At 54.6% G+C, this 16,683-nt stretch overlaps 2 protein-coding genes across 15 annotated transcripts in view; one reads left to right on the top strand and one right to left on the bottom strand.

Moving 5' to 3' along the window:
• Nucleotides 1-2,724: 2,724 nt before the first annotated feature.
• Nucleotides 2,725-5,937, bottom strand: C29H1orf43 (chromosome 29 C1orf43 homolog). The gene is made up of 7 exons (XM_064498958.1): nt 5,763-5,937; nt 4,970-5,071; nt 4,605-4,713; nt 4,230-4,283; nt 3,672-3,838; nt 3,481-3,539; nt 2,725-3,064 (listed from the first exon to the last, which is right to left on the bottom strand). The coding sequence occupies exons 1-7, from the start codon at nt 5,829-5,831 to the stop codon at nt 2,866-2,868; spliced, it is 759 nt and encodes a 252-aa protein (XP_064355028.1). The 5' UTR covers nt 5,832-5,937; the 3' UTR covers nt 2,725-2,865.
• A 96-nt stretch (nt 5,938-6,033) lies between these two features.
• UBAP2L (ubiquitin associated protein 2 like) overlaps nt 6,034-16,683 on the top strand; it is a 32,668-nt gene continuing 22,018 nt past the window's right edge. For 5 of the 14 annotated variants that reach the window (XM_064498954.1, XM_064498952.1, XM_064498955.1 and 2 more), the window contains exons 1-8: nt 6,035-6,176; nt 10,256-10,385; nt 10,990-11,067; nt 11,473-11,583; nt 14,607-14,775; nt 15,102-15,197; nt 15,921-15,966; nt 16,287-16,399. In XM_064498954.1, the coding sequence (XP_064355024.1) occupies nt 10,296-10,385; nt 10,990-11,067; nt 11,473-11,583; nt 14,607-14,775; nt 15,102-15,197; nt 15,921-15,966; nt 16,287-16,399 (703 nt within the window). In that variant the 5' untranslated portion in view covers nt 6,035-6,176; nt 10,256-10,295. Of the gene's footprint in view, nt 6,212-6,270; nt 6,451-7,415; nt 7,496-10,255; nt 10,386-10,989; nt 11,068-11,472; nt 11,608-14,606; nt 14,776-15,101; nt 15,198-15,920; nt 15,967-16,286; nt 16,400-16,683 lie in introns of those variants that run through there. The other 9 variants (XM_064498946.1, XM_064498949.1, XM_064498947.1 and 6 more) reach the window with 5 other exon arrangements.

The raw sequence follows: 16,683 nt of genomic DNA, 5'->3' as shown, positions 1-16,683 counted from the left end.
CGTGTCCGGGGCGCCACGTCGGGCGCTGCCTTACCTGGGCGGGCTCGGGGCGCTCCTCATCGGCTCTGGATCGGGCGCCGCGCGAGCCGCCGTTTATAACCGCGCTCCGCTGCAGCCGGCGGGGGGGACGCGGCCGGCGAGCGCCCCGACCCCGCGCACGTGGCCTCGTTCCCATTAATTACCACCCATCAATGTCCCCCTGCCCCCTCCGCAGACCCCCGCGCCCTTGGCGCTGAGCGCGGCCGGTCGATACGGGTCGATGGCCCCGCGCCGCCTGCTCCCGTCATTAGCGGGGCCGTCGATAGCGGGGCCACGGGGGAGCCGTCGCCGTCCCCATCGCATCCCGGCTCCGCGCCGCCGCCGCGCGCGACCCTGCCCAAGGACGAGCCGTGGGGCCGAGCCCCGCGTCCCCTCACCACCGGCGCCCGGGAGCCGCCGGGACGGCCCGGGAGAGGGGGCCGCGCCGGGGCACCGCCGGAGCCCGGCCGGGCCGTGGGGAGGGCGGCCGCGGGCGCACGTGGCCGCGGAGCCGGGGGCGCGCGTGCGGCCGGCGGCTGACGTGATGCGACCCGACAGACGGGCTAATGAAGGGCGCCCGTCGGGGGGAGCCGCCCCGCGGCCCCCCGGCCCTGTCAATAAGCTGAGCGGGGGCCGGCGCTGATGGGCCCTGGGGCCGGGAGACGCCAAGGTCGGGCGGGCGGCGGGGACGGGGGGCCGCGGGGCGGGCGGCACCGCGCTCCTCCGGCCGGGAGCCCGGCACCCCGACGCGGCGGCCGTGCTGCCATCTCCTGGCGCGGCCGGGCCGCCGGGCAGGATCCGGCGCGCAGGATGGGACCGCGGCGACGGGGACCGCGGCGACGGGCACCGCGCTGGGCCGCCCCGGCCCCGCACACAGCGGACACGGCCCCCGTCCGGCTCAGCTCGCTTTATTCTCCGCCGGGGGGTCCCGCGCCGCCGCTCACAGCCGCTCCACGTAGAAGGCCTCGCCGAGCCGCCGCAGCTCCTGCTGCTGCTGCAGGCGCTCGCGCTGGAGGAGCCGGCGCAGGGCGGCTCGCCGGACCTGCCGGGGTGCCGTGAGCCGGCACGGGGCGAAGCCCGGGCGCCCGCCGCCGCCCCACGCCGGGAGACGGCGGCTCTGCCCGGCCCTGCCCGCCCCGTGCCCGGCCTCACCGCCACGCGCGCCTTGCCGGCGAGGTGCAGCTCCGCCGCCGCGCTCTCCCGCAGCGCCCCGAGGGTCCTGGCCCGGATCCCGGCCTCCCACCGCGGCTGCTCCCAGCTGCGGGCACACGGAGGGGCACGGCCAGGTGCCGCGGGGCCGCCGGCGCCTGCCCGAGGGATCCGGCCCCGAGCGAAGCGGGTCCGACCCCGCGGCGACCCCCTTTGCCGACTACCTTTCCAGCACGTTTGCGCTGCCGCCGTCCTTCTCCCGCACCTGCAACTGGAGCAGCGCAGGTTGGGCGGCCCCGGCACCGCCCGGCTCCGGCCCAGCGGCCACAACCGGCCCCGACCCCAGCTCGGTCCCTGCCAGCTCCGGCGTCGCCCCCAGCCCCGTCCCACCTCCTCCTGCGGCAGCGAGGGCGCCCGCCCGCTCAGCCCTGCCATGGCCGCTGCCGCCCCTCCGCGCGGCCGTTACCGGGCGTCCCCGTCACCCGGGTGTCCCCGTCACCACGGCAGCCACGCGCTCCGCTTGCTGCAGGGAGACAAAGCCGAGGCTGGGCTGGAGCCACAGGCCAGGCCACGTCTCCTCGCCTCCCCGGCGGGGAGGAGCAGCCAGCCCGGCTCGGAAGGGTCCTTCCGGCAGGTCCACAGCACACGTCCACCTCAGGGGAACTCATTTTATTAAACAGCAATTAAAAAGAGTGCAGAGGCCCAGGCGAGGGGCGCCGCGCCCTGCCTGGCGCAGCACGCGACCGGCGAGCAGCGGGTGCTGCCTCCGGCCCTGCAGGACGCAGACTTCAAGCCGGGGGCCGCGAGCTTTTGCCCAGAGCCGGGCTGCCCCTGCCGTCACCAGCGGCCCCGTCCTCCCGGGCTCGGGGGTGCCTGGCAAACCAGGCGCTGGTGAGAGTGGGGAAACACCCCCGCGGCAGGGCGGACAGGACGTGTCGAGCTGGTATTTGTCTGCCCCAGACGTCCCCAAGTGCCCAGGCGCGGAAGGGAGGAGAAACCGCAGCCCGAAGAGGCAGCTCATCCACGGCCACTGAGAACTGGCCACCAAACTATTTACACGCAGTTCGGGCGCCCTGGCCCACAGCCCCGACGCAGAGGCAGGCTGCGAGCCGAGAGCAGCAGGCAGCGACGACGCCACGCTCCTGCGGCCACTGGGAAAGCAAGAACATTCACCCTTCGGAAAGAACAGGCGAGCGGCTCCCGAGGGAGCCCGGGACCCACACAGGTGAGATGGACGGACAGAATCAGCCCCCGCCGGCCGTCGGGGCAGAGAGGACAGGCGGAGGAGAGCGCTGGCTGCGATCCATGTCTTTTATAAATAAGCTAAAGCTATTCAAAGTCTATTCACAGGGCCAGGGCTCCAAGAAGTTGCCGGCCTCAAGGACAGAACAAGCCTGAAACGTGTCCCCGAGCCTGACGCAGAGGCGGCCCAGGCAGGCCGATGCCCTCCGGGTTCAGCAGGCAGGCACACTGCTTCGGAAAGGCCTCCAGGCGAGGGACGGGCTCCACCAGCCGAGACGGAGCCTCCGCTGAGCTATTATATCCGACATCGTGCAACAGAGAGACCCAAGAGCGCAGCCGCTTCCTCCCAACGCTGCCCGCACACTGAGCTGCGGCCGAAACCCGCCCGGGGCACGAGCTGCACCCATCGAGGGGCTCTGCTGGCGGCAGGTCCCCGCGGCAGCGCTCCTGCGCGCCTCACAGGGTGCTCTCCAGCGTGTTGTAGTTGTCCTTGAAGCTCTTCAGCTCCAGGAAGTGTTTGGCACGTTTGCTCTTCTGGCTGGAAGGCAGGTAGGTGACCTGGATGGTGGCTGGGTTGGAAACTTCGGGGGAGAGAGTGAGGTCCTTCGCTGCCGACTGGTGCTGCCGCTGGCTGCCGCCTCCCCGCGCCTTGGTCCTGCGGAGAGATGGGCACTGTCAAAGCGGGGGGAGGAGGTGCCGCCCTCCCAGAGGAGCTGCTCCACCATCGGGGCGTCTGTCCCGCGGGAGGCAGATCTGCCCCCAGCAGATGGTTCTTACTGCACTTCTGAAAGCCGAGACTGGCGTTTCTGTGGGTTCTAGGCCTGGAGAGGCCATTTGAAGCCCCCGGCTCAAAGCAGCCAGCAGAAGTGGGAACGCAGACTGCGGCCAAGCTGGTAACCAGCCCCAAAGATACACAAACAGACGGGCTGCTAAGGGTAAGCAGAGCTGGAGAGACAGACTGGCCTGAGCAGAGGCAGCCCACTTCCCAGAGCCCCTCTTTGCCCACACCTCCCGCAGCCCCCAAAACCAACCTCCCACACCAGCTACGTACGGCCCAGCAGCAACACTTACATGTTTGCCAACTCGTTCAGAGCATCCTGGTACTTCAGATATTCTGGTTTCCCAAAGACCTAGACACAAGCAGAAAAGAAACTCTAGAAACCCGGGTCTGGGTTACACTGCAATCTCAGTCCTGCCATGAGGCTGGAGAGCAGCGCCCGGCGCTGCTGCGGAGACCGGGCAACGGCAGGGCTGGCGCTTACCCCAGTGCCGTAACGGGCACTCTCGTACCCATCCAGCAAGGTGTCAATCAAGGTTTTGCGGATGCCTTTGAAGGAAGCGCTGGAATTCCGCAGTTCCAGCAGGTAGGCACAGAAATTCTTTCCTATTAAAGACTTCGGGTATCTGCCCTCTGCATGAAATGGTATTTCTGGAAAATAAAAAGGCACAACAGAACCAGCTGAAGCACAGTTTAAAGTGCCTCTGTTCACCCCACAGATCAAGCGCCACGACTGACTAAATAACTCCCTGCCATTTCTGGGGTCTCAATTTGCCTGAGCCTAGATGGAGAGACAAACCCAACCCATGTGAATGAGTTCACGTTGTTTCTAAACCGGCTTTGCTGACTGCTCGCTATGTGTTAGCAAAGCCAACCCTCGGGCAGCAGGGCCAACTCCTAGATGGGCTAAGTGACTGCTGTTCTCGGAAGAGGACTTTGTGCTATCACAAGACTGTTGGTCAACACGCTGAACCCTTATTTTATATGCGCACGGTTTTTCTCTCCACCCTTTCCTCCCAATGCCCGCACTCTGCTGCCTTACCAGATGTTCTAATTGCGTCCAGTGCCTTCATTCTGTACAGGTAGTTATAGCAGCCTGGAAGAGAAAACGCACAAACTGAAAGCTCTGCACAACCTGGCAAGAGGGACAGTCACACCAGGCTGCTGCTGCAAAGGGGGTTAGATGTCCGGGAGCAGGGGCAGAGTGCAGAGAGACCATCTCGTATTAACCAGCCAAACACGATTTTGCAACGTGACAGCCAACACTGCACAGCAGTGCGGCTCAGCACTAGGGGAACGACCACAGTCACTTAAGCGACACCTGAGTCTGCTACAGGGGAAGAAGCACTGGACGGACGGTCTCTCTGGTGTCCTCTGACTCAGCTGTGCGTTCAGCAGGAGAGGGAACACAGGCTACCTTGTGTCTCCAGCTGCAGAAGTCTGCTGTCATCCTCAGCTAGCAGCCGGGGCTCATACTTGATGTCCTGCACCCTCGACAGCCGAATGTCAATCTCTTCCTTTAAGTCCTGTACAAACCAAGAAACCACCGTCACTGAATTTACAGAGCGCTTGCTTTTCTACAGGCTCACAAGGGTGATAATAGCCAAGTCCCGGGGGCTCTCTAGAGTCAATCAGAGGGAAACCCGTTCCCTCTCAACCACCTGCACCCCATGGTGGAAGCACCCCATTTCGGAGCAGACCCCCCTGCACCAGCCGGCACGGACAGGTCTGTGGGCACAGGCGAGGGGAGATGTCCCCACCGGCGGGGCGGCGCGCACCGACCTTGGGCGCGTGCTGTCCGACGGGCACGTGGGGGCCGCGGCGGGACTTCATGGCGAAGCGCATGATCTGGCGTTTCACGAAGATGAAGAGCAGCACGAAGACCTGGGGCAGCACAGCGGGAGCGGGCGGTCAGACGCCGAGCTGCACCCACGGGGGCCCCGCAGGCACCTGGGACCCACGAGGGGCTCACGGCCAGCCCGGGTCCAGCCCCACAGCTGCCCTGGTCCCAGCCCCATAGACACCCTGGACCTGGTAACCAAAAAAAAACCCCACAGCCACCCCTAATCCAGCAACTACAGGGGCCCCAGCCCACTGGGGCCCCACGGACACCCGGGCCAGCCCCACGGACACCCCAAGACTGGCACCATGGGGACTCTTACACCCCTCCCAGCCCCATGGATGGCCTGATCCCAGGCCCACGGGGGCCCAGCCCCACAACTACCCAAGTCCAGGCACATGGGACGACCAAGGCCCGGCCCCACAGGACCCCACGGCCCACAGGACCCCACGGCCTGCGCCAGCCCCACAGCCGCCCCGAGGCTGATGCCATGGGGGCTCTTACACCCGCCCCCGGCCCCACAGATGGCCTGAGCCCAGCCCCACGCGGGACCCTACGGACACCCTCGCTCAGCCCCACGACTCCCTGAGTGCGGGCACGTGGGGGCCCTACGGACACCCCGGGCCCGGCCCCACGGGAGCCCCACGGACGCCCCGGGCCAGGCCTCGGGGGGCGCCGCGCCGCGGCCGTGGCCGTGGCCGTGGCCGTGGCCGGGCCCGGCGCGGCGGCGCTCACCAGGCTGCCGTAGGCCATCACCAGCACCACGTTGACCCCCGAGAGCCAGTTGCTGCCGGACCCCGCCATGCCCGGCCCGGCCCGGGGCCCCACAACATGGCGGCCGCCGAAGCCGCCCCGCGCCCCCGCCACGTGACGTGGGGGGGCGGCCTCGCGCCTGCGCGCGGCGCGGAGGCGGCGGGAGGGGAGGGGGAGCGAGCGAGCGGGGGCCGCACCCACGTGACGTGCCGCGCCGCGTCACGCGCGCGGGCCGCCAGGAGGGCGCTCGCCCTTCTCTCGCGAGCTCGTGCGGGAGCCGGGAGGGGGGGTCACGTGGCCGCGGCGGGGTGAAGCCGGCGCGGCCCCGCCCCCCGTCCCGCATCACGTGATGGGGGCGGGCGCCGCTGGGTAGTTGTCAGTGTGGTGGAGACTCAGGTAAAGTTGGCTGCGCGGAGGCGGCGGCGGCTCCGGTAATTGCGCGCGGCCCCTTTAAATCCCGCCCCCTCCCCCCCGCCGCCGCCGGGCTCCCCTCAGCCCGCCCGGCGCCGCCGGCCCGCGGCCGAGCCCGGCCTCCGCCCCGCCGCCGCCGAGCCGCGGCCGCCGCCGGGCCCCGCCGCCGCCGCCGGGCGCCGCGCGGCGGGAGGCTGCGGCGCGGCCTAGTGGGCCGGGCCGAAGCCGGGGGCTGGCGTAGCGCGCGCGGCCGCCGCAGGTGAGGGGCGCGCGGGGCGGGCGGCGCGGCGGGCCCGGGAGGCGGGGACGCGGCGCGGGGGGCAGGGAGGGAATGGCGGCCGCGGCCATGAGGGCGGAAGCGGCCCGGCCGCCCCGGGGAGCGGGCCCGGGCCCGGCGGCGGGGGAGCCCCGCCGGCCCCGGGCCCCGCGGCGCCCCCGGCTCATCGTCCCGCCCGCCGCGGGGCCGCGCCGTGCCCACGGCGGCCGCTACGACGCGGGCTGCCCCGCCGCCTCCCGTCCCGCCGCCGTATTGTTCTCCGGCTCCTCCGGCCTCGCGCGGCGAGCGCGGAAACTTCCCCGCGCCCGGGGCCCTTCGGCCCCGCCGGACCCGGCTGCCCGGGGCCGAGCTTCCCCGCGGCCGGGCCGGGGCTTTGTGCTGCCCCGGAGCCGGCAGCCGCTGCGGGCCCGGCCTGGCCTCTGCCCTGCCCTCCCCTCCCGGGCGGCGCCGGTTGCGGGGGGGCTGTAAACACCGGCGACCCGGGAATCGCCCTGGCTTGGCGGCTCCGTTCCCCCGAGATCCTGTGGGTTTCACTTGCGTCCACGCCGGTTTGAGCCACTTTCCCATTGTATATTTGTGTGTTCCAGACTCTAGAGCTGTCCGGTGAGACTTCCTTAATAAAACAACATGCTTTGATGCTAAACTCCGCTTCCATAATGCCTTATCTTGGAGCATTCAAAAAAACCCTAACCAACCAAACCAAAAAAAGCTCGTATTCCACATATGTGTGAGTTGCTTGGTTTGCAGCTGCCGTGCGTTTGCTCCTGGGCAAAACTTGTAACGCTGATATAAACCACCCCGCTGTATCGGGCTCTTTCTGGTGCTTGATGGCTGCTCTGAATGGTTTGTCCTCTCTAGTCCTTCCACTTAAAACCCGAGAGCCTTTTGCAAATGTGGATTGAGCTTTGGTGGAGGGGTATGGAAATGCCACTTTTCTGTTTTAACAGATAAAGGAAACTGAGGCTGGGACATGCTGTGACTTGCGTGGCATCACCCGGCAAGTCTAACAGACCTGGAAATAGTAAATGTGATTAACCGATTATTGTTCTAAAATTGTAACTTACCTGAAATTTCTAATAAAACTAACAGTTTTGTTATGTTTCTGTATTACCTCTTTTTCTAAAGACTCAACGTGACGCTTAACATTTTGTGTAGACAAGAATCTTTTCTACCTAGGAAGTGAAAAGCAAATAGTGATTTAGTATGAAAAGGCAAAGCGGTATCTATAAAGTATGTTAAACTTACTTGCAGCTTCTTTGAAGAAAAGGTCTTGTAACCTGTAGCTGTGAAATTTCTTGTTTTCCCTAAATTGTGTACAAATACCTTGCTTTACTGTTGTCTTGAAATGTAAAAGTCAGCCTGGTGTAATGTTATTTCTCTAGTAATTCGCTTTGGCTCTCTAGAATTGCTCTTTTTATTATGTCTCTCTCTGTATGTTTGTTTGTTTTTTTAAAGGATACATGTAAAACAGTTTTGATAAACACTTGTTTGAACCAGCTGTTAAAATCAGATTATCTTTCCTTCTGTGTAGTGGCAGTTCAGGTGTCAGAATAATCAGCAAATATTTACATTTAAATATTGCCTGTGGGCTGTACTACAGCAAGCTGTATGGTTAAGGAATAAATTAGCAGTAGACAAGTCCTTTTCCCTCAAAGGAACTTGTGGGGCGTTGCGTGGACACGCGCACTTACCTGAAGGTCTTGGTAGGATCGGGGCCTGACTGATATGTATGTTAGGAGATGCCTATTGTATTTTTACATTTAAAAAAGAAAAAAAAAACTTAATCGTCACTAAAATGCAGCTGGGGCAGGAGCAGAATGTGGCAGCTGTTGAACAATGCCCAGCTACTGCACAAAGGTTTAGGACAGCAGACTAATAGAACTATATCCTATTGAAACTGCAGATTAAGTTACTGCAAACATGCAGTATTGCTTCCCTCTGGGCCTGCAATTCTGCTGCCAAATTGGTTTAATATGACAACTTGTTTGTATGTGAAATACTTAGAACTGGAAGAGAGGCAGCAGTGGGGAGCACGGATAAGTACCACGGGGAAGAATCCCGGATCAAGTGTGGGAGGGTTTGCTGCGTATCCTAAGAGGCTTTTTGTTTTCTGACTTTGGTGAACATTAAGGTTTGGTACTCTTCATTAAATCTATTCTTTGTTACATGCACCTCAAATGCTCTCCTTGAATGGAAGGTAGCACGCGTTGCTTTCTAATGAGCAAAGATTTCGAGTTGTATAAGCAGAAAACTGTATTTTTAAATTGCCACGAGGCATGGGTGGCCCCAAAGGGTGAACTTTTGAGGTTTTGTGCGAAGCTATAGGAGCAATTGCATTTGAAAATTTGAATACAAGTGAACAATAGATGCTGATGCAAGCTGGAACAGCAAAATAGTGTTGTGTGTATCAAATCACAGTGCAGAGGTGATGTTAGGGTCTAAAGGAAAGGTTTCTGAACCTTCGTTGATCTCTCTGCTTATGGACTTTGAAAAGAAAGATTCCCTAATTTTGACAGTGCTTTTTGCTAATGCTGCTTTTCAGCCTTTCTCACGTTCTTCCTGCTGTGCACTGGATCTTGCTTTGTGCTACAATATTGATATTTATAAGCAAAGTTTCAGATCATATCCTGCTAATTGGGTGGTCTTGCTCAGGTTTCCCCCCACTCTTAAAATCTGCCTGTGTCTCCTCCATCTACCCAAGGAATTGTGTGCAGCACTAGCAACTGGAGTAGAACCTGTTGCTTTGGAGGAAGGTGTTTGTTAGTCCTATTAACAAAATCATAAAATGTTACGTTTGTAGTTACTTAGTTTTCAGAGACTCATAAATACAAAGTCCTGCCTAGTGCCTTAGAACATACCTGGTGTTCCTTATTCTTGAGAGATTGTAGGGAGGGTAAGATTATTCGCTGTCAATCCCATTTTAACTATCGGCGTTGGAATTTCTGTGTCCTAAACTCTTATTAGGATTTTTTTGCATCAAACAGTTACATAGCAATATTACTAGCTGTTATTTCTTGTTGAAATCTACATCATTTTTGTAGCATTTCTCTTCCACTCAGTTTGGAGTATTCTAGAGTAAATTTAATATTTCTAGATCCGGTTAATAATTGAAATAAGCAGAAACGTATCTTTCCATGTGGACAGTAGAGCACTGTATCTCACAACATCTCAAAAACCAGTAACTCTATTGCTAGAATGTCTTTGCTTCCCCTATCCTACTTTGAAGGTGAAGGAAGTAGGAAAGGAGGGAGAAAAGCAGTTAGAAATTCAGTTGATAGGTTTGAGGCTTTGAGATGTTTTACTTTCCAAGTGAAGTTTTTTGGGGACTTTTTGAAGTGTTCCCTGCTAGAGCTCATCGCTGTAGCCTCTTAAGGCCCCTTTCGTGGCAAATTCATGCCAGCTCATACACTTGCTTGTGTTTTTAGCAGTGAATCATTAAACCTTTAAGACAAAGTACTTCTGCTCTTAGGTCCTGATTGCTGACATCTGGGCGCAGGTTGTGTAGGTGAGGTGGGGGAGATGAGGCGATAATGTTTTGTTTGGAATACTCCACTTTCGAGTTTGTATGTTAGTAATGGAGAAAATTCAAAAGGGACAGGTGGCCTCTTTATCCTGGATGCATGTGGAAATCTTATGTTGGCCTGCAGTGGTTTGGGGGAAGCCAAGGGGAGGGTGGGGACAGTGATGGCTTTACTTGCTGTCTCACCCACTCGATTGTTCAGTCTTGGTGCTGCCTTTTGTTTTCAGTTTCTAACAGCCTGTTCTCTTCTCCCCTGACCCACCACAGAGTTCTACCTTGTAAATACTCTTATTTGTATATACTGTAAATGATGACATCGGTGGGCACTAACCGAGCCCGGGGGAACTGGGAGCAGACACAGACACAGAGCCAGACACAGCACAAGCAGCGGCCGCAGGTAAGGGGAGCATCCATGGAAACCAGCTAGCTTGGAGGTGGAGACCTGGCACTCCTACCTGGCCCAAGCGCTGGTGGCTACGAGCTGGGCTTGGCCTAACGAACTCCTAGAACCACTTCCTGCGTGCTGCAGGGTGCTGCTCTTGGAGGCAGGTTAACTGGGCTGCCACTGACGCAGTGGGATTTCTGCATCAGTGCCTCCAAGCGGGAGCTGGTGCTGAATTTTTTTTACTTCTGTCTGACCATTCCCTGTTCATTTTAATAAATGCAAGCAGCTGAGAAGCTGCGTGCAGAGTTTGCTGTGACATTCCGATAGTGTTAAGGTCTGCCTCAAAATGGAAAAATAGTCTAGGTTATTTTGGCTCTCCCGTTACAGAGAGGCTGTCCAATAGTATTTCACTTCTAGATGTCCCCAACTTGCTCTTCTTTTGTCTGAATTTCTTTCTGAAGATTTCCTCTTTCTGGCCCATATTTGCGCCTCTTTCTTCATCGTATTGATTCTTTTCCAGTGTTTTTGGAGAAGCTGTATGACCTTTGGAGGAGGGTTAGTTTGAAATGCACTGCTCTAACCATACTTTTTTTTTTTTTGTATTCAATCTCCTTAGGCCACTGCAGAACAGATTCGACTTGCACAGATGATTTCGGACCACAATGATGCTGACTTTGAGGAGAAGGTGAAACAAGTGAGTATGGAAAGTGGGGGTGAACCCTGCTGGGAAGGCAAGATCAGTGGCAAAAGTACAGTTAATGGTGGGAGGGAAAGAGGCTGCTATCTGTTTCCTGTATTTCCTGGGGCAGGCCTAATTTCCAGGGGCTGGAGGGTCTACTGGCACTCTGAAACAAGGAGGTTGTAGGTCAGGCTGTGGTAAAACACAGTAACTCAGAAATTCCTACCCTCAGTTCTGCGGATTAACTCTTCATTCTAGGGCATAATTAAGCTGGGGCAGGTGAGGAGACTGCCAAACCCTGGCATTTCTTTGTGGGATTTCTGCTTTGGGATTAAATTTGGTAGCCTCTTAAGAGATCTGTAGAGATTTGGTGCTTTGTTGGTTTGGAATGCGTTGACGGTATTGTCATCTTCTCTACAGCTGATTGACATCACAGGCAAGAACCAAGATGAGTGTGTGATTGCTCTGCATGATTGCAACGGGGATGTTAACAGAGCCATCAACGTGCTGCTGGAGGGCAATCCGGACACGGTAGGATTGGGTCCTATAAATCTGGTGAGGCCTAGTTCAGTGTAACTGCCTATTTGGAGACAAGACCTACAATAATGTCTAGACAATGAGAGCCAAAAGGACTTGCTAGTTACACAAGTAGCATGTAAAGTGTGATTATGTCCTGGTTTCTTAATGTTGGTATTTGTAGCGTTGCACAAAAATATGAACAAAGCCAACAGGCCCAAAGGAATAGAGGGGAAAATACAATAAATCATTTACTTCTATTCCTTTTGAATCCCAGCACTTTGACACGGTACAGAGGATCTGTTTTGCAGTAACTGCCCATGTGCAAGCTTTCACACTGCTGTAAGTGTGAAGTAACTAACCTCTTTTCCTATGAGGGCTAACTGACCTCGATTGACTTGTATGTGTTCTAGGGCAGGTATGTGTGCACATCCGTGGCTCTTGCCTGTTAATGTTGGAGTAATGCAGTTGTGTGTCTCTGGCCCTGGATGTTCATTCGCATCGGGTGCTCAGCGGTGCGCTGACTGGCTTGTGTGCCATTGCCCAGGCCGTGTTTTTGTGGGCCCTTTTGCCCCTCATGTGCCTCTAGTGTTTTCTCCTGAGTTAGACTTGACTGCTGTCATTCATACAAGTGCCTTTCTTAGGCAAGCTAAAAGCTCTCGCTTAGGAGAAACCTTCCATGTGGCGTATGGGGTATCTTTCTTTTTTTTGATGAAGGCAGTGGGGAGACAAATTCTGTTACAACCTAGCAAAAAGCTTGGGTAGAACTGGCTATCAGATCCTTCTAAACTGTGCCGCTGATCAAACTGGTCTCCCCAGCACGTTGAGATTGGCTGACCCCAACTGCACTCTGTAGAGCTGCTGCTCTAAATATCACTTCAGAATATGTGTCAACTCTTCCCTGTCCCCCCCTAACCCCCCAGTTATTAGCTATGAACTTTGAGCTGTCCAGCTCTTCTGTCTGTATTCTGTGTAATGTAGCTCCTTCCCATCTTCAGGCTCTGCTGTGCTTTGTTGTGCTTTGGCACAAACTAAGTTCTGCGCAGTCTGTATAGGGGTTGCTGCCTTGCCTTCAGAGAGCCACATGTGTTTATGGAGCAGCCCTTTCCATTCATAACTGAACCAAACACCTGGTTACTTGTAAAATCCTTTTGGAAAACTGAATGATATGAGTGTGCATTGCTTGGGCAGCGATCTGCTGTGACACTATTTTCCTCAACATCCCTTGTAACCAAGAGCTTCTGGTTTACCTGACAAACCCCTGCTATCCTAGCAATTACATTTCCTAGATGAACACGTTGCTCATGAAAATAGCATTTACGATAGCGTGCAACAAACAGAGCTGCAGTAGCAGCATCTCCTTTATTCAAGCAGTTGAAACACCCAGCAGCATGAGATGCAGTTACTGCAGAAGATTTGTAGAGACAGAAACGGTGTTGGCAGAGTAAAGCCCTCCCAGTGCCTGCCACTTCTTCAGTCCGCAGTGCCATGGGGGCCTGCAGGTTGGTACCTGCAGCACTGAGTGCAGTCAGCATCTGCACTGTAATTGGCCAAAGGTCCTGGAGCTGCTCCTGGTGTGGATTCAACTCATACAGCAATTCTGTGAAAACCGATGGTGTGATAAGAAACAGACTCGTTAATGGCTCAAATACCCCTGTGCTAGTGGCAACAACTAACCTGCTGAGCTAGTTACTTGTAATTTACCATATTTCAAACAATAAAGGAGCTGCCATGATCTTAGTGTTGAGTTAGATTTGGCTCAACATTACAGTATTCAAAGTAAATATTTTCCTAAATTTCCTTCTGAGCCAGATGCCTATGGAGAGAGACTCCAGAAGCCTTTGGTTTGAAAGGCTGTTTGTGCCTGAAAGGTTTTTTTTGTTACTGTCTCTGCATGTTGCCATCCAAAACCAGCTGTTTACTTGTCTGCAAGTTATGTTTTCAGGTGTTTGTCAATGACTTGTGACTATTTTTAATTGTTCGAACAGTATGTAGCATTGGTTTGGTAAAAATGTGAAACCACTGCGGACTGTCATAAAACAAAACTGATGTGGGCCCACAGCAGTAAGCTGGAGAAGCGTTTAATTTTTACAGTTGAACTTGGGATGACCTGAACTTGCCCGTTGGATAAATTGAGATAATTTTCTCCGTGTGATCAGCATATTCAAGGAACGGGTTCTGCCCCATAGAACAGTGGTTTTCAAACTGGTAAACATGCCCCTGTGATACCCAAGTTGCTTCAAAATGGTGCACTGCTATGGTGGCTGACCTATCGCATGTACCTTTTGCATACGTGTGTAGCCCAGGGAAACTGGTGCTGTCGCACCTGCTGCCAGTGGCTCATCTTACTCAAACTAAGCTTGGGATTCCTACCCTGAAATTGAAGTCTAAACGGATACTGCTTTTAGGGTTCTTTTGCCCAAAAGTGGAGAATTCCCTTTTTTCACTTGCAGTCCAAATATATATATATTTATGTTGTTTTTTAGCAATCCTCTAATCCTCTCTTCTCTGGCATGTAGCACAGGTGCTTCCTTGAAATACTATGGTAGTGGACTGGAAGTAATCCCTGGAGCCTTTTCAAAAGATCCTTCTACTTTTGAGAGAATAGCTTATCCTTAAATGTTGACTGCAGAACACCATGGGCCATTTACCTGGGTTGTTTTGAGAGCTCCCCCAAAACAGGGACCAATGTGAAATAGCAGTTTTATTTCTACTGCATGGGGTAAAGCTATCCACACCTCGAACAATGAGTATGATGTCTGCTCTAATCTCAGAGGTTAAGTAGATCATTGCAGAAGTGGAATGACCCATCTCTTCTCCTTCAAACTGCCTGCAGGTCAGCTGTAAGAAAGCTGTCCTTGAAGGAAGAAATTATAGTAGGTGTGTGCAGGCAGAAAGGTTTTTCTAATAAAATCAGGCTGGAAATGGTTTTTCTGGAGTCCCTCATTATATTCTCTGTAGAATGTTTAAGTATGTATGTCTTGCATCTAGTATTGATCAAACTGTGATTAACTACTTTCCCTTTTGCCAATCTTCAGCATTCCTGGGAAATGGTCGGGAAGAAGAAGGGTGTCTCAGGACAGAAGGACAGTGGACAGACAGAACCCAGTGAAGAAAGCAAAGAAAACCGGGAGAGGGATCGGGATTTCAGCAGACGACGTGGTGGGCCACCAAGGCGGGGGCGAGGTGCCAGCCGTGGAAGAGAGTGTATGGACCTGCCCTTTAATAGCAACTCTAACTGTCATGATGCATACCAAGGCACTTAATGCACTGCACAAAAACTAGCAGTAAAGCTCCTAGGGCAGACATGTTTTAAGGAGAATCACCCTTGTGTGTGTATGTAGAGGCCCATTTGATGCTTTCCTATGGGTGATGCACTCAATAGCACCAGCTCAAACAAAATAAGTTACAGAAATGTCTGGCAGCGTGATCTCCTGCATAACCACTGTATTTTAGAGTCCAAGGTCTGGCCTTGTATCCACCTTAAAGCAGGATGAATCCTGAAATTGTCTTTGCATCATTCTGTCTTTCAGTTCGGGGCCAGGAGAATGGACTGGATGGTGGTAAGAGTGGAGGATCTTCTGGAAGAGGCACAGAAAGAGGAAGACGAGGACGTGGCCGAGGCCGAGGTACACCCAGGGTTTGAGGTCAGAGGGGTGGCAGGAGAAAGGTTGGTGTACTTCTCTCCGGGAATTTTAAAAGCCTCTTTTATGAGAGGGATTGCCAAACTGAAAATCAGTACTTGTTTTTTCCGTTCTTCTCCTCATACTTAGTGCGCTACATGTTTCTTCCATGTTTTGGGCAGGGTAGAAACAGTAACTGGTTCCTACATCCAACCCCTGGAGTTGAACTGAATGTTGTTTTGTTTTACAAAGAGAGGAGATTAAAAACTAAGGTGGCTATCTGGCAGGTGGGCAGATTGCCTGTTAGCAACAGAATACGTATCCTCCTAGTCCCTGGACTCGTGTGTCCCAGCACCATTACTGTGCAGAACACTTGGTTTGGCTTTTAAATACTCAGGAATTCATTTTTCCATGAAACCTGTGCTGCTCAGGAATTGTTGCTGAGGACACACACTACAGAAATCAGAACCCCAGGTCCAATATTTATGCTTTGTGACAGTTGGAAACCTAATCTGAGTCTGGAATCATGCAAAACTAATTATGCTGCCAGCCAGCTGAGGTAATTCACATGCCTATAAAGATGATGCTGGAAATCTCATCAGCTCAGGAAGATCCTTGACACTTTCATATTCTGGGCATCAGAGCTCCATATGTTGTTCTAATGTTTCTTTTCCCAGTGACACAGAGCCAACAGAGGTGCTCAGTGGTCCATATGTATATATTTTACAGGTGGCTCTGGAAGGCGGGGAGGAAGATTTTCTGCCCAAGGCATGGGGTAAGTTTCACTGACACAAAACACAGCCCCAAAAAAAAAAAATCAAATCTTCCTGCATGGATAATATTGTTTGCTTTGAGTGACATGTGACTTCAGTCATCTGATTCTGTGTCTTTTGTTTGGTTTTGGTTTTTGTTAATACAAAAGCTGCATCATGCTAATTTAGATTTGGAATGGCTAGCGTAGAACCATCCCTCTACTGAAGGAGGACTGTCTCTTCTGGGAGTCTTCTAGCTATATCATGGTCTGAATGAAATCAGTTGTTTTTAAAATGCTTGGGAAGAAAAATTTAAAAATGCGCTTCCCCATATTTGTTACAGAACTTTCAACCCAGCTGACTATGCTGAGCCAGCCAGCACGGATGAGAACTATGGGAATAGCAACAACAACACGTGGAACAACACTGGCAGCTTTGAGCCGGACGATGGCACAAGTAAGTGATCTTCGTGCTCTTGTTTACTGTTTTGTATTTAGACACAAATTGATTTCTTTTCCCTTCAGTCTTATAAGGAGGTTAATGGGCAGTGGTCCTTTGGCTCAGGGCTGGTGGAATGGGTTGTTGGTTCAGAGCTGGAATCCAGTGGCCTGGCTTCTTTGCATCCAGAGGTGCCTTTTTATTGAGGAGTACCCAGGCTATATTTGAGTTTATTGTAAGATTAATTCGAGATTACACTTTTAACTGTAAAGGCTGCATCATATGATCTGTTATGGTAACTG

This window comes from Dromaius novaehollandiae, chromosome 29 (assembly GCF_036370855.1).
Source record: "Dromaius novaehollandiae isolate bDroNov1 chromosome 29, bDroNov1.hap1, whole genome shotgun sequence".
NCBI lineage: Eukaryota > Metazoa > Chordata > Aves > Casuariiformes > Dromaiidae > Dromaius > Dromaius novaehollandiae.
The sequence above is the reverse complement of the archived record's forward strand: the minus strand, read 5'-3'. Positions and strand labels throughout refer to the sequence as shown.

Excerpts from the sequence above, each read along its gene's own strand:
- C29H1orf43 (XM_064498958.1), bottom strand. The coding sequence starts at position 5,831 with ATGGCGGGGTCCGGCAGCAACTGGCTCTCGGGGGTCAACGTGGTGCTG. Across the intron at positions 4,714-4,969 it reads TCGGACAGCACGCGCCCAAG|GACTTAAAGGAAGAGATTGA; the intron begins GTCGGTGCGCGC and ends TGGTTTGTACAG. Across the intron at positions 3,839-4,229 it reads GGACGCAATTAGAACATCTG|AAATACCATTTCATGCAGAG; the intron begins GTAAGGCAGCAG and ends TTTATTTTCCAG.